Genomic DNA, 16,666 nt, shown 5'->3' with positions numbered 1-16,666 from the left:
AGGCCCATTTGCTAGCAGTTGGAGAAAAGAAGACAAGGCCTGGAGAATGACCTCCGCTCTCACTCTTTCAGAGAATTCCCCCAGGTCAGGTCTGAGGCATATGAGCAGGGCAGAACAAGGACTGGGGGGAAAAGCTAGTGCCCAAGCTGTTCTTGTTCTTTGGACAGAGACACAAATTCAGTCCCTAGAGCTTCACCCTGGTGCCTTTAACCAGGTTACAGTTAACTTAAATGTATGAAAAAGAAAGATGCGCAAACAACCCAAATCTCTTGTTGACAACCCAAGTAACAGGCTTTCACCCTGAGATCCTCTCTCATCAATATAAGATACATTCCACGTGCTTAAGAGAGCTAATCTGGGCCCCAGACACGTCAGCAGATCTATCAAATGGAATGAAAATCCTGCTGCCCCTAAACAACCCTCAGCCAGCCACCAATGACGTGCACAGGCAACTATTGCAGACAGAAAACTGTAAACCGACCCCCTTCACTGGGAATGGGGGGCGGAGGGTGTCTCGCTGACATGCCGACTAATGTCACATAAGTAACTTAATGAGAACCTCAGTGGGTTTCACCAAGCAATGGAAAGAACGGGCTCCATTTCTGCTGGTCTGGCTGCAGCTTTGCTTTTAACTGTTAGCTTGCTGGAGTGGGGCGGGGGGTTGAGGAATCCAACGCTTATTAACCTGCACTTCCTGCTGAGCAATGGAATGATTTTTTTCTGAGTGCCACCTCAAAAGCTGTCTCCACCCCAGTTGTTGACACTCCTCTCCTCTCTGGTAGCAAGGGGAGTCTTCTTCTGCAGAGCTTAGAACTGAACCAGAACTGTTGTTTAGCAACAAACCTGCAGCCTAGCCGAGAATGGTTGGCAAAGGACATGCAAGGTGTGCATATAGCCCAGATACACAGCATATGAGGACACACAGGTCATTGCAGGAGGATATGGAGGATGCAAAAACATCTGCTGGCACTTCATATCTAAAGTGTCTCCTGAGTGTCTCTCACATTCGCTGCCTTCCCCACAAAGGCAATAATAATTAAAAAAAAAAAAAAAGTCGGGGGGGGGGGAGGGGCTGAAGAAAAATGTATTGGATCTGCCAGCATCCTTCAGGAGTCTGGTGTGCTCCCAAAGCGTTTCTCAGAGCAATATGCAGAGAAGAATGTGACAGCAAAACTGCTGCCAAATGACATATATGGTGCACAGTGTGCACCATTATGGGACAGCCCACATACTGTTGACTGCACAGTGGCCACATTCCCCACATACACTTGTTTGTGTGCGTTTATGGCAGTTGAGAGTCTATCTACTTGCCTGTGTTTCAATATAGATCTGAGGAGTGCCTGTGTTTTGGATGGCCAGGTATGTTTGCAAACCTGTAAATACATTCGGGTCTCCAGGAGTGGATGCAATTCCACGTAGGCAAGCGCTCATCTGGGTGTGGATACATCTGCATCTGTGTGCACGTGCAGGTGTCCATGGTTGATCTCAGTGAGTATTTGGGTGTCCGTGTGTTGGGTCTATCTTTGCCTCTATGCACATTAACCATGCTATACACCGTGAGTTCATAGCTACTACACTTACTTGGAGAGGAGAATGACGCAATTCTGAGCCCTTCGGCCATCAATAACAGAAAGCTCTTTAACCTTCCGTGTGGACAAGTATAGGTCCTCAGTTGAGCCCATCTCTTTCTGCAAGTAACCAGACAGGAAAAAATAATCAATGCCCTGTTTTTTCTTCCTCTTCTCTCTAGCCAACACCCACAGAATAAACCAAGTATATTAGGCAACAGCCCAGCCTAACCCACTAGCGCTGAACTGGTGGGGAGATTCATCCAGGAGGCAGAATAGGAGACAGGAAGTGCCAAAAATCAACTTCTAAAGGAGGAGGAACTCAGACAGATTTTCACCCCAATTCACTAGTCAAACAAATGCTAATCATCATTAGTTGTGCAGGATCATCCTAGCTTTCAGGCATTGGGCCCGATTCTGATCTCACTCCATCGTAAATCAGGAGTAACTCCATCAACAGAGTTACACTGGTGTAAAACCAATATGAGAGCAGAACCGGGTGCATTATGGTGCAGTGCACATGCGTGTGTATATCCCCAGGAACACAGGTCTATTCAGAAGCCTGAATGGCCTCCAGGAGGAAGTGCCTGCAGTAGAGGTTGCCTAGCAGTACGGAAAGGTTGCATCCCAGTTGGAGGCAGTTGGATAAGAGTCCTTATATTGTCTCTTAACTATTGAGTTCACCATTGGAACACAGGCCTGCCAAATTCCCATTGAGCGAGGGATGCCAAGAAAGACAGAGAAACGACATGATGAGTGGGATCCCTGGAGTCCGTCAGCTGTACTCGCCGCACAAAAACGGGAACCAACGCTAATTTGATGTTCAGCAGGAGCATGCTCCGTGCTGTCTCAGAGCCAGATTCTCCAGTCCACTGAGGGCCAGAAACTGACCCTGGAGAATTCCCCATTAGGAGAATCTCCACAGGTGTGATGCTGGCAGAGGCAGCATAACCATCTCTGACGTCAGCTGCCCTCCAGACCCCAGCGTAAGGAAAAGGAAAGGGTTGAGTCAGGGAGCAGGAAGGGGCATGGCTGGAGCAGATTGGCACTAGTCCTGATCCTCCACTGGAGTCAGGTCCGTTAGGAGCTTATGCCAGCAGCTGAGTAGCCCTTCCCTGCAGCTCTAGCTTCTGCAGGGCAGCTGAGGATAAGAGAGCTGCAACCAGCTCCCTGTAGTTGTCATTGTCCGCTAGTAATGGAGAATTAACCAGAACTTGAGACCCAAAGATGCTTAGTGAGTCTGTTCTCCTCTCAAAGGGCTTGTGTGACTCTGAATATGGCTAATGGAAGCTCTGCACAGGCATGTCTAGAATAGACTTTTTTAAAGCTTTTCATCTCCAAACTACTTTAAAGGCCCTAGTTAGTACTCTCACATGGCAGAGAAATAACTGATGTGCCTATTTTAGGGACAGCCATAAGGGTAAGGCTCCCATTGGGAGTATTTCCCTTAGGCTCTTGTGAAAATCCTAACCTAAGAAACTTGCCTTGGGGAGTGGTTTCTACCACACAACCTTATCCTTTGTTGTCCCTTAACATGCTGAAAAATACTGAGCTGACCAAAACCATGTATCAGCTTCCCCTGGTGGCCAAGGTTCTGATAGGACTTTCTGGGAAGGGCAGTTCCCAGAGACTTGGTGACCAGGACTCACTATAGGACAGCGGGGACTAACTGCAGAACAAACCCATTTTCGAAAGCTATGCCTTCCTTTGAAGTGTTCTCTGCTCTGATTTTATTTAAGGTGCCCATAGTGCGATGAGTAGACAAGTGAGCCTGAACTTCTTCACTTCACGCGCACACACTTCTGTCTCTCCTCCTGGTCTTTGAGGACTACGAGCCTCCCAAAGAAGGTGGACTGAACCGGACTCCTCTCTCATCTACCTTCTCTGTTCTTCAATTGCCCTGAAGGGTCACTGTCAAATGACCTGAAACCTTCTTCCCAACTCAAGCCTCAGCATCTTCTTCCTGCCCTACAGACAGAAGCTTTTCTTTATTGACTGTTTTGTGGCTGGTGAAAGGGACCTGACGTGACCAGCCTAGAGACTGAAGTCATCTCCAAAGCAGGTGTGGGCAGGTCAGTGTAAACTTTCCCCACAGTGCCCTACTGCGGAGTGTCACACACGGAACTGCAGAAAGCATTGCTACAGTTGAGGAGGACTTCACATTCTATGTCCCATTGGTTCCTTGGCCTCTCTGCTAAAAATGGTCAAGAAGGGGACCACTGAGAGCAAGCTACACTGATGGGTTTTCCATGATGTGGTCACCTATCAGTAGAAAACAGACCAAGACCTCCACATTTTGCACAATTGAGTGAAAGGATGATGCTTGTGTTCAGCTTCCTCCCACCCCGGATGAATGCAAGTAGGGGAGCTCCTTGTACCTCCTACCCACCCAGGCAGGATCTGGTGAAAAATCGAGCACTAGATGAGCACAGGGCCCCTTATTTGCATGGTGCTGTGTGTTGTCTCTGGTCTGCACACCACAGGAGAATCTTGCAAGCCAATAGTTTGTTTTTAGGAGGCAGACAGTGGTACTCACCTGCTTACAGGAGGAAGGGTTAGTTAGCAGGTCCTATGCAGGCAGCAGCCGCAAATAACAGAGAAGGAAACATGCCAAACATTAGCCACGGAGATAAAGATACCAAGTTTAACAAAGAGGCAGATTTTAGCCATACACAGTTTTCTAAGAGAATAAAATTATTTGCAAGTAACATAGGCCCAGATTGTGAAAAGGTATTTAAGCACTGCTCTGCTCATGGAAAGTCAATGCCACTTGGGCCTTGTGACGCTGAGTGGCAAGTACCTTTAAAAATCTAGGCCACAGTCCTTATCCAAAGAGCTGCCAAGGTTAACATTCCAGGCTCTGTTCTCCTCTCCTTATGCATGTGCATAGCTCCCCATTGTTAATCATAACTCATTGTGCTTCTAGAGCAACTTCCATCCAGAGATCTCAAGGCATTTTACAAACACTAAATAATTAAGGCTCACGACACCCTTCTGCAATTGGTATTATCCCCATTTTATAGACAGGCAAACTAAAGCACAGAGAGCTCAAGTGATTTAGTCAACATCATACAAACAGTCAGTGGCAGAGTCAGGAGAGGAGTCCAAGAGACCTGCCTCTTAGTCCAGTGCTCGTCCACTGGACGCAACACTGCTTCTGCCCACAGCAGGAGATACATGTGCCAAGGGAGGGGAGAACAGATCCTTTTGTCTTTAAAAATAAAGAAGCAGTTTAACAAATGAAACTGGAAAAATATATTAAGACCATGTTAATAGCAGCAAAAGAAAGAAATGCCTTATTTACACGCTCACTTTCTGTTTCAAATGCAAAAGAGCAGAGATTTGCTTTGACATTTTTCTTCACAGATATTTGGATGAAGTTTAAAAGTCATGAACCCAGAGTAAACACATAGTTGGCCAGAGTGGAGCATTTCCAACAATAAAAAGGAAGAAAAGACCAAGTGTGAATCAACTGGAAAAGTTCTGATCAGATTTTAATTCATGAGGAACTTTGGTTGCTTGTTAAAAATGGTGAGGACTTATTGATTGGAATCCAGTTTGCATTGGAATGCATGTAGATGAAAAGGAAATATCATCATTTAAAGGAGCAACAAAGGAATATTTAAAGGAAAAAATGTGTAAAACTGAAGCCAAAGCTGGAATACAGTCAATAACCTTTAGTACAAAAACATACTACTGTATTCTACACTAGTATATCTTACATCAGTGATACTGCAGTGTCTGGGGCTATTGTTATAAAGTACTATAGTATTTTTATAAGGATCAAAAGGACCATTCTGAGACTCCTGGAGGTCATTCTCGGAGGATGGCTCCACTCCAGTGGGAAGGGGTTAGGGTCAGGTTAGATTATGGCTGAACAGGCCAAACTGCTTTTCAGTGGTTGGTAATGCAGCCATAAATATTATGTTTCTAACTAAGAGTTGGCAGACAAGGACAGCCTCGGCTTTAGATTCTGGGGCCCAAAGGAGGCAAGACTTTGGAAGGCCTTTCCTAGTGATGAAGCGCCAATGTTTACATCTTGATGTCATGTGTTGATGCAACATCACTGCATTGTGATGGTGTCTTGCTGCTGTTATGGCTGCTAACACATACAGATGGCAACTGCCTGTTTCAGCACGGATTCAGGGTTCCCCTCACAGCTGTGGTTATTGCAAATGCCTAAAGCCAGCCATGGACAAGGAATGAATTTCATGTACTTTAGTCTGACTAAATTGGATTCTTACTGAGGAGTAAATACCTTAGGAGGATATTTTGGGGGTCTTTTATCATGCAAATAATCTGCCTAATCTGAACATCCCAAGATTAGGACAGTTCTGGTCAGCCAGTAATCCTAGCAACCCCACTGAAATGTCAAGATATTTGCAGGGGCAGAATGAGGACCAAAGTGCAACATTCCCATCATATAATGGAACCTCGAAAGCTTCCAAGTTGGGATGCTCATCTAGACACCTTTGGGTTAGCGAATCGGAACAGTTCTGCTAATCCTGCTTTTATGACGGCTGGAGATATGGTGCCCAGGTTAGTTCTTTACTGGAATCAGTTTGCCAATGCCTGAAAATAGAGGTCTGATACCTAGTGTAGACTCAGTGGTATCGGCTAAAGATGGAAAGGGAAGCCTTGACTAAACTCCTTATGTTTGTGCCATTAAATCAGACTGTGCAAGTTATTTTAATATGTTTATAATTTAACACTGGATGAAAAATTACGAGAGAAGAGTAAGAGAACAAAGCTAGCTAAATCTCACTTGGTAATTCTGCAACACTATAGGGGGCAATATTTAAGCATCAAAATAGCTTCTAGCTATCATTTCCGTGTCTGTCTTCAAACTCAGGAGCAATGGCCTGATTCTGCAGTGTTGCAAGAAAGTTTCCCCGAACACATTCCAAACGCTAGAGAAATCTGGGGGAGGGAAGGAGGTAGAAGTACAGCCCCGTTCCTGCTGAATCTCATTCCTGGGAAGCAGACAGATTGTAGGTGACTCGCTTTCCAAGAATAGGAGGAGGGGGAAAAAGACCTTCTAATAAATGGCTGCTATTAGAGTATGATGTTAGTGTCATAATCTGTAACTCGGACAGTTTCTGTAACTCAGCCAGTTTGGCCAATATGTTGTTTGGAAAAAAGCAAAAGCAAAACACAGCTAATTCTGGTCACATAGCTCAATACTCTGTAGCTGCCCAGAGTTTTACCCTGGAGGAATAAGAAGGAAAAAAAGATAGAAAGAGATTAGGAGCACTGAATACAAAGTTCAAGAGCTTTACAGAAGCTAGCTGCTGCTCAGATCAAATCAGAGCATTACCTGCTGGGATCTGTAGTATCCAAGGGCTACACATTTGGATTAAATATCAAGGCAACAGCATGCTATACTTTGGCCAACGGTTCCCTACCCACCTCCCCACTCTTGTGCTTTTCTAGGGAGCACCAAACTCTCAAGCAGAAGTAACCCCCTATTGGTTTCTTCCCACCCCCACTGGTGCCAGTGAAGGGTCCAGTCACTAATGTGTCCCATCCTGATCCAGAGTCTCAAGAAATTCAAGGCCTGCAATGCTGGGGGAAAAGAGCCCCACCCTTACCTGGTGTCTTTGATAAGCAGAGAACATTTTTTCAAAATCCTCCAGATCCAGCACCCTGAAAGCCTTTAAGTCATCGATTTCATGCCAGATTGTGCCATGGATCTTCTCCTACAACCCAAAAGAGAAAAATCATACGTTCAGGAGACAAACCACAGTGAAAACTTGTAGCTAAGCACATCCAATTCCAGCAAGGCAGACCCAACTATTGTATCCACTCAGCACAGCACAAGATGCTGCTGTCATTTGGGGGGCATGTTTTGTTTCTGGAAGACAGAGTTTTCTAGTCCAAAGAGAAACATTAATACAAATTAATGGGGCTGGTTTTTTAACCTGGGCATTTTGCAATTTGCATTACATCGATTCCCCTTTTAAAATGCCACTTTCCAAGACTAGAATACATCATCGCAGATACCACTCAAGATCCCATGGGTACATTTCCTTCCAACAGTGGCAATTGCTGCAGATGAACATGGTCATGTTGCAGCAGGGTTGTCGTCATAAGAAGGAAATTTAACAAGGACTCTAATGTGTGGGAAATCCCAGACACAATCCTCTCCAGCTGCAGATTTCACAAGACCTTGCTGCAAACCTTAACTGGGTGTGGAATACACCCTGCATGGGTATCAAGGAGTCTTCAAGGTTTTCCCTCCAAGTGACTCTCCCCCAATCTTTAAAGGCAAATCATCTCCTATTGGATGGGCTCCCCTGTCCACACCAGAAGATACCCACAGGTCTCAAACAGATGTGATCCGTATCCCAACCTCTCAAACAGCAGCACTGACAGTCACAATGGTGAAGGCAGCATGATGTAGGGCAGACTTCCCCCATCCGGTAGGTGGTTACCATGAAAGAGGGAGTCACCAACATGGGGGAAGCCAGATGCCCTCTCACAACTACATGCTCTCCACTGTCACAAGGAAGCTTTTGAAAGCCTTTGAATTTTAAGGCCAGCTGTCATTCTAAGCTAGGGTGACCAGATGTCCCGATTTTATATGGACAGTCCCAATATTTGGGCCTTTGTCTTATATAGGTGGCTATTACCCCCCACCCCGTCCCGATTTTTCATACTTACTATCTGGTCACCCTATTCTAAGCTAGCAGAAGGATTGTTGTTGTTTCTTGCAGTCTCAGCAGAGGCACCATGGACTGAACAGCCCCTGGAAACTGAACTACCTTCTCCTCCCCGTAAGTTGTCCCTCCAGGGCAATAGCACTCCACTGAGGTGAAAAAAGATCAGACTACATAATAAGATAGAAATATAAAGGAACTGGGAGAAATCTCGGCGGTGAAGGTGCTGCAAAACAGCCCAGCAAGGGGGTCTTGTGGACAGCAAGTAAGGAAAGCGAATGAAACTGCCCCCAACAGGATCTAACTCTGAAGTACCTAAGGTGCACCCATGCAGCAAAGTGTGTTAACACGTCATTATAGGAACTAATTAGGAACAGGTTCCACTTCCCATTCACACTCATCAGAGGAGCAAGAGAAATGTAAGCCACAAGGCTCAAGGAAGCAGGAAAAACACCTGATGTGGGGACCAAAAAAAAGGGGAGGGGGGCTGAAGTGTCTGGAGGAAATTCCTAACAAGGTGGGAAGGTGCAAAGCAAAACCAACACCCTTCCTCTCTTGAGGCAGCTCGTGGATGCATAAACAGAGGGAGGAAAAGCAGTGTGAGTGAGGGAGAGTCATCACAGCCCTGGAAAACCTCCTGTATGGAGTAGAACCCAGAATCTAATAGGCTCACCAATAGTTTTGTGACTTTTTCTACATCCAGGGTGGTCCTTTCCGGCCACTGCAAAGTCACGATCATAGTCATGACATTTGGACCTTGCCACTAGAATGGGATGAACTGGCTGAAATAACAAGCAGCCCAAACCTCAAGGTTCAGGAACCAAAGCTAATTTTCATGTTCTCCCATTCCTGGATTCCATTTCCAGTCTCAACCAGAAGCATCCAGACAAAGTTAGTTCTCATGCACTTTCCAGCCTGTTTTTGTAGACCCTAAAGTTCCAGACAAGCACCAAAACTTCTTGATGTTTCTCTGAGCTCTCAACCCTTTCTGAGTCACCCCATCACTAGCTGGATGTGTAGCTGTACTATTTGGGGTGGGGGAGTCTTTCTGGAAAAGCCCTAAACCCACGGATGGCTCTATGTATTTTGCTGCCCCAAGCACGGCAGTCAGGCGGCTTTCAGCGGCATGCCTGCGGGAGGTCCGCTGGTAACGCGGATTCAGCGGCATGCCTGCGGGAGACCGGTCCCACACCTTCGGCATACCTGCCACCGAATTGCCGCTGAAACTGTGGGACCGGCGGACCTCCCGCAGGCATGCCGCTGAAGGCAGCCTGACTGCCACCCTCATGGCAATCGGCAGGCCACCCCCCGCGGCTTGCCGCCCCAGGCATGCGCTTGGTGCGCTAGTGCCTGGAGCCGCCCCTGCCTAGACCCCATCAAAATGATAAGCACTGAGAGAAGTTGTGTGGCACATGTTGTGTAAAGTGAAAGTCTGGATGTGACCAAAACAGCTGCTCAAACTCTGTTGATCTAAATACCAGGCTGGAAATCTGTAATGGGAGCAAGATTTCCTTGTGGCTAGAAGGATCATGGGAGGGAGGCAATTCTCACTGGATTTCTGATCTGCCTGGGAACAAGAACTATAAAGGGAGCATCAAAGCAAGTTTCCCCGGTCATGTGCTCCCCCAGAAAAAAATAAAAAAAAGCAAACAAACAGAAAGTTACCCCTACTTTTTCCGATTTCAGAAGACATTCGTGCCAGGTATTGTCTCATCTAAGCTGGTTTGCCCATCTCTTGGTTTTATATTACATAAACCTATAAAGACACATCCAAGGCTGGGACAGTCTATGTCATGAACAAAAGAACTTCAATCCCAGACAGCCCAGCTTAAGTGCTGAAGAAGTATACCAGTTAAGGAAATCCCTTATGCAGAGAGGTGCGGGCAGAACAGCCTTCAGTACACAGAGTGCACACACGGAGGGGCTGTCCCTTCCATTCTTGTGTTGAGACTGACCCTTGAAAAGCTGCAGAGGGCTGCTAGACAATTTCTTCTGTTGCGCTCTTGCTGCTTGGCTGATAGTTTCTTGTCATTGGCCAGAGAGACTGAGCATTTTAAGAGAAACAGACTCACATAGTGTGGTTGCTATGATAAATGATTCCCTTGGCTCCATAAAAATATTTATGGTCCCTAACTAGCAATTTAAAAATAAAAAATTCTTTACTTCTTTTTTTAATTGTTACAAGCCTGCCAAGCTCTGTGGTTTCTCTGCTTTGCACAAGTCTTGGCCCACACTGAGAAACTAAACCCAGGAACTACATTTCCCAGGGTCCCCTAGTGATTAGCTAAGAAATGGTGGGAAGTGGTGTAGTTTGAGAAACATGGGATTAGTCAGGATGAGTCATAATGAAGCGTTTGCTCTACTGAGATGGGCTTTTGGTGCATTATATTTATAACCTTCCTGCAGTCACTTCATTTCCGCACTTGCGTGTTTGAAATGCAGCACAGTCTGCTGTATGCCCAGAGGGTTATGAAGATGACAAAGCAAGGGGCTGCACAGGGCAGGTAGTCCATACAGCCTTGTCCTCTGTTGGCTGCCAGCTGTTTCCAAGTCATCAAACTCCATCATGCATCAACATAACTTCACAGCATGAGTGAGCCATGACTTCACTTTGGGAGGCTCCAGACACATTCCGGACTCTCTAGTTCTCCTACAAGTCAAGAGAAACCTGTGAAAATTGTGACTGTCCAGTGAATTTTAGGGCAGGCAACCACTAGATGCATGCAAACTATTCACAACCGAAAGGTGAAACTGCTTGAAATTTGATTTTTTTCACATTTCATTGCGAGCTTGAAAATGTGATGAAAAATGGATTTTCCCCCTCTTAATAATGGATCCCTTTACCCATGTAAACAAACCTATTGGACTCATTTTGAGGAAAATGTAGCTTCAATTTTTTTTTTTGGAGGGGAGGCATGGTTTTGACTGACAACAGCTACTTTGTCCCGTTTCATTGCAAAGCAAAATCTGAGACACAAAGAACCACGTGAGACAACAGTGAACATTTCAGGGGGAGATGTTGCAATCCTATCTCCCCACGTAGTTCTGTAACAGGGTGGCCACCTCCACAGTGCCCTCTCATGGCCTGGGGTGGCTCTGCAGCAGCCCTGCCTCAGTTTCTCATTTTCAGCCTGCTTCAGCAGCTGCTGAAGGGGCTTGCTGTTGTAACTTGGGCCTCTGGCTAAAGCCTTAACACAAGTCCTTCCCTTCCTGGGAAATAGAGTTCCTTTGTTTGTTTTTGAAATTGGACAAAGTCGTTGCCCCAGTCTCAAACTAGTCCATGGCCTCCTTCCCAAGGGGTCGGTCTTCTCTCTAATTCTTCTGCCCACCCTCTCAGCTTGGCTTTCAGCCCTTCCCTAGCTCCTTCCTTTCCATCTTTCCTCTCAGCCCCTCCTGGGCTTCTCTGAGTTGCTGCCTGCTCTTTTCTGAAGAGCCACCCCCTAATGCCTGCCTATCTGGGGTCTTTCACAGGCCTCTGCCTGCCTTGTCTTTTCCTCTGGCCCTCACAACCTTTCTGCAGCCATCTGCTACCAACACTTCCCTTTCTCCCCAGGCCGCTCGGCTAGGTCAGGTTGAGTTACATGACTCACAGGTCACATGACCTTCATTTTCCCCACCTGGGGAGGAGAGCCGGCTGTGTCACAGATGGGGTGGAGACCCATCTCCCTTTAAAAAGGCCAGTCCCCAGTGGTAGGATCCCCTCACTCTGGGACCCATTTGGGGATCACTCTTTTGGCTATGGCATTCATACTGGTTTAAGGAGCTGTCTACTGAAGAATGTCTCAGCACCTTGCATGTCACTTTCTGTAGGAAGGAAGAATCTCCACTGATTTCAGTAGTAGCTCATGAAAAATGTTCCCACAGAACAGAGCTCTCCAAGAAATTACAGTGTCCCCATCGAAGCAGGACATTCAAGGGTTCTACCCTGAGAATATTTGTACAAAACAACTGTTTTTCCATCAATATTAATAACCTGTAATGAAGTGTATTTTTGCCATTTTCCACCAGCAACTACAACTTTTCACAAGGAAATCCCACCGTGTTGTCACGAATCCACCACAAGTGGAAATTTGTCATTTTCACAGCAGCAACAATTTAATGTTTTTGTGGAAAAATTCAACCTCAGGAGCTACTGATAGCTCATCTCAATTGATTGGCCTCTTACAATTGGTATGTGTACTTCCACCTTTTCATGTTCTCTGTATGTATAAATATCTTCTGTCTGTGTGTTTCACTCTATGCATCTGAAGAAGTGAGCTGTAGCCCATGACAGCTTATGCTGAAATAAATTTGTTAGTCTCTAAGGTGCCACAAGTACTCCTGTTCTTTTTGCGGATACAGACTAACACGGCTGCTACTTTGAAACCTTTGGTTGATATGTGATTTTTTTTCACTCTGTGTGAAAAGTTATTTGCACGACTCTTTTCACACAAGAGAGGTTGTGGTATATGCAGAATAAAAGCCTTTCTGATGAGGCAATCTCAGCACAGCTCCTGCTGGGTTTGGCTGCTAGAGAGACTCCCTTTCAGCTCATTTGGTAGAGCCACTACTGGCAGTTGGAGGACTCCTAACTGGGCAAGTCCATTTGATAGTATCTGGCCAGCAGGTAACAGGAACAGATGTAGGCAAGTAAACCAGTTACTCTGGTAGCTTCAAATGAATTTACTAGTACTTATTATGAAGATAAAGAGATAAGAGACAGAGTTCAAATCCACATCTGGAGTCAAACTTTCAGGTTGTTTAGATCTGGTTCATATTTTGAACTAATAGCAAATATCCAGTCCCAGCCATAGGCCTTGTATAAAACCCAGGATGGAATGATCTGGTGGGGGAAGCAACCCCCATTTTCAGTCTAGGAGCAAAGAAGGAAATCTTCCCAGGAGTTCACAATGGCCACACTGCAATGCTTAGTGTCTCTTCCCCATCCCTTTTAAAACCAGTAGCTTCCAACAAACAGTTGTTGTACTGGAATGGAGCTGCGGCGTGGAAGGCATTAACTAGAGCTCAGTCTATTGTATCAAAGTCTCTTTGACACCAGTCATCAATTCAGAACAAAGCTAATCGAGGTTGCGTGTCTCAGGGTGAATTAATGAGTCATTGTTCGTGAGCTGGTGCAGTTTCCTCAAAGCACAAAAATCTTTCAGCTGAGCGCTGGGTGAGTTCCCTTTCCCGGAGTGCCCATGAGAATTGTGGGATGCGATTAATTATTGCCAAGTGCTTAGACAACAAGAGTTAGAAAGCAGCTCAGCATTCTCATAATGCACAATAGATAGGCACCTTCCTTCCCAAGCCAATGTTAATACTGGTGAATGGGGCAGGATCAGCTGCCCTGGATGTCACTCTCCTCTGTGGAGCCACAGAAGTGGTACAACACAGACCATACAAGTTTCCAGCACATGAACACACAGTGCCCCAGCCAACGTAGGCCTCTCAGGGCCCACAATAAGGGCAGAAGGGGATTTTACTCTGCACGGCCAATTCAGCACTGGGTCTCTGTGCTGAGCCCAGCAGCCTTTAAAAATAAGGGGAAAAAACAACCTTTGTGGCAAATTTACATTTCTCAAGACATTTGCAGAGGACCTGCGATTTCCCCCTCCCCTCTCCATTTCCATTCACTCCAGCACCCACAAAGGTGCTAACTGCTCCTTCTGGAGCCTGTCAACTCTCCTCCCTGTTTTGTCCAGAGGGGATGGGCTGCTCCCCATAGAATTAGGAGCCCCAAACCTTGACCCTCATTCACTTCAAAACATGCAATGGTCCAAGAGATTACCAAGTCTCTTCATCAGCTCTTGGGGTAGGAAGGAAGGTCTTGTAGTTAAGGTGCAGGCTTGGAATCAGGAGATCTGAATTTTATCCTTGTTTCTGCCACAGACGCCACATGTAACCTTGTGCAAAGCACTTAAACTTTTTTTCTGTCTTTTGCCTGTCTTGTCTATTTAGATCATAAGGGTAGGGCCTGTCTCCATGTGTATGTACAGTAGCTAGCATAATAGGTCCCGGATCTTGACTGGGGAATCAAGGTGCTACTGTGATACAAATAATAAACCATTTCTATGCCCCAGCTTCCCCATTTGTAAAATAGAGATACCACCTCCTACAAGGTGGATTGATTGTGAGGCTTAATAAATTAGTATTTGTGGGGTGCTTAGAGACTGCAGGGATGAGCACCATAGAAATGCCAACAAATAAGTAAAACTAAAGATGATCCCATTAAACCAGCCTTGGTCTGGCTTGACTCTGGGTTCTGAGGGTAGGATTAAAACCCATAAGTTACTCCCCACAGCAATGAGCAGAGAGGAAGTGCCCAGTAGCGGCTTGGGGGACCCACCAGCTCTGAGGGAGATGGCTCAAACATGTTCCTCTCCCTTTTAGTGAGGAACATCAACTTATGGGGCACATTTCGTCACAGCAAACAACCGTCCCAGCTACCCTCCAACTGATAGCACCACAATCTCTGGGATCCACGGAGAGCTCACTAAGTCAAAACACGAACACTGACCAATGCTCCCATAGGAACATCCTGCCCCCTACACCTCCCCAAACTATTCCACATTCCCCAAAATAGCATCTTTTACCCTCCTCACTGCCCAGCCCTTCAATTTTATTAGCACAGCTGCCTCCACTCCTAACCAGAGGGCAGGATAAGCCTGTGGTTACTGTGCACTAAACAGAAACACCTGTGCCTCTCATTTTTTAAAAATATATGTATTGTTGTTATTTCTTTTCTTCAGCGCACTAAGTCCCATGTTCTAAAAAGGAAAATAAATCCCCACTCTTACATTCTCTCCCACACCCCCACGTGGCCCTGACAGACAAGCACAGACGGTGCAGCAAATATTTCACTTCGTTTTATTTTAAAGAAAAGGAGAGAGAGTGAATTCTTGTGGCATTCCAGAGGTCCCCAGACACTCATTCCGAATGCCTGAGTTGGGCCCCGGGTGAGTTTCAGTTTAAAAAAGAACGTGGGTTTCTAGGCAGCTATCCAAATTCAACACAGACACTTTTTTTATCTGTGGAAAAAAAACACCCAAAAGAGAAGGGAAGAAAAAAAATCCAGCAGGATGGGGAGAAGCAGAGGGGTGGGAGTGGCTGCAGGGGTGGCAGAAAAGGGGCGAGCTGTGCAACAGTCAATTTGAATTCTTTTCCGTTTCTCACTGCCCCGTCTCTTAGGAATTCTCCCACCAAGAGGGAGAGTAAAGGCAATAAGCTGCAAGTCTAACTGTGAGAGGGGCAGAGGTGGGTTCACGTACAGCCATGACGACATGAGTGATGACAGTGACGGGCTGCTGTCCCCTCTGAGAGGCTGCCCCTGCCAGAGTAACGTAGGCTAATTTAGAAGTCAACTCCGCAACATCTACCCTATGATCTGCCCACAACATGCTATCTGGTCACACAATGGGGATGCTCTTGTTCTCTGATGGGAGTCTGTAGAAAGGGGCTAGCTCTAGGCATTAGCCAAGGGGACACCTGGTTCTGGTTTATGTCATAAGATCCACTGTGGCTGCTCTCCTAGTTATAATTACACCTGGATCTGATGCAGGAAAGTCTAGGCTGTGCCTTGCTCATGATAATGCAGTCCATTGGGATGAGGTTCATTGCGGAAGCCCTACACTAGGGCCTGTTGGGAATACACATGGTTCAGACCCACAGGGTTCCAGTGTAGCCGTGAAACCTTGTGGAAGAGAACACAGTGCCCTGTCTTACAACAGCGACCTTGGTCTGAAGAGAAACACGAAGGCATCAACTTCTCGCACCCTGAACGTCTCCCCACTGGCAACAGCCAACCTGCGGGAATGCCTGACTAGGGCAGATGGGGTACTGAGGGTGCTGCGGTGTCTTACCTCGCTCAGTTTGGCCCAGTTGAAGGATTTCAGTGGGTGGGAAGGCTGTGGGATAGATTTCTTCCTCAGGCTGGTCCCGCTGCTGCTGAAGATGGTTGTGGGAGGGGGCATCATCCCCATGCTGAAAAAAGGAGGGGCTCCAGGTGGGGGAGGTGGCCCTCCTGGTGGAGGTGGCGGAGCAGGTGGAGGGGGACAGCTGGAGAATGGGAGTGGGGGTGGCAGCGGGGGCAAACACTCCATCATCAGAGAGGAGGGCAAAGCTAATGGGCCCCCAGGAGGGGGTGGCGGAGGGGGTGTGAAGGAAATGCCACCTCCTTGCTGGAAAACAAAAGAATAAGCAAAGGATGTTTAAAATGTACAGTAACTCCATGTTGCCAACTGACGTGATTCTCTCTCACAATATTTGGTGTTTTTCTTAAAGCCCCAGATTGCAGAGTTTTGTGATAAGGGAGAATCTCAGCTTTCATTTGAAAGTCAAAAAGTAAGTTTCTAGCCCTCGTGGTAACAGAAAAGAGCTTGAAAATATGACCCTTAAAATGCTCAAAACACAGAGCCAGTATAAGAAGGCAAAATGTATTTTTCTTCTGATCCCATGAAT

At 46.4% G+C, this 16,666-nt stretch overlaps 1 protein-coding gene across 3 annotated transcripts in view; it reads right to left on the bottom strand.

Annotated features, from left to right (window-relative positions):
* DAAM2 (dishevelled associated activator of morphogenesis 2) overlaps positions 1 to 16,666 on the bottom strand; it is a 147,017-nt gene that overhangs the window by 32,092 nt on the left and 98,259 nt on the right. For 2 of the 3 annotated variants that reach the window (XM_065401899.1, XM_065401900.1), the window contains exons 13-15: positions 16,069 to 16,386; positions 7,160 to 7,267; positions 1,582 to 1,688 (exon numbers count right to left, since the gene is read on the bottom strand). In XM_065401899.1, the coding sequence (XP_065257971.1) occupies positions 1,582 to 1,688; positions 7,160 to 7,267; positions 16,069 to 16,386 (533 nt within the window). Of the gene's footprint in view, positions 1 to 1,581; positions 1,725 to 7,159; positions 7,268 to 16,068; positions 16,387 to 16,666 lie in introns of all 3 variants that reach the window. The other variant, XM_065401898.1, reaches the window with a different exon arrangement.

Source organism: Emys orbicularis, chromosome 3 (genome assembly GCF_028017835.1).
Source record: "Emys orbicularis isolate rEmyOrb1 chromosome 3, rEmyOrb1.hap1, whole genome shotgun sequence".
Lineage (NCBI taxonomy): Eukaryota > Metazoa > Chordata > Testudines > Emydidae > Emys > Emys orbicularis.
Note: the sequence above shows the minus strand (reverse complement) of the source record. Positions and strands in the feature narration are given on the sequence as shown.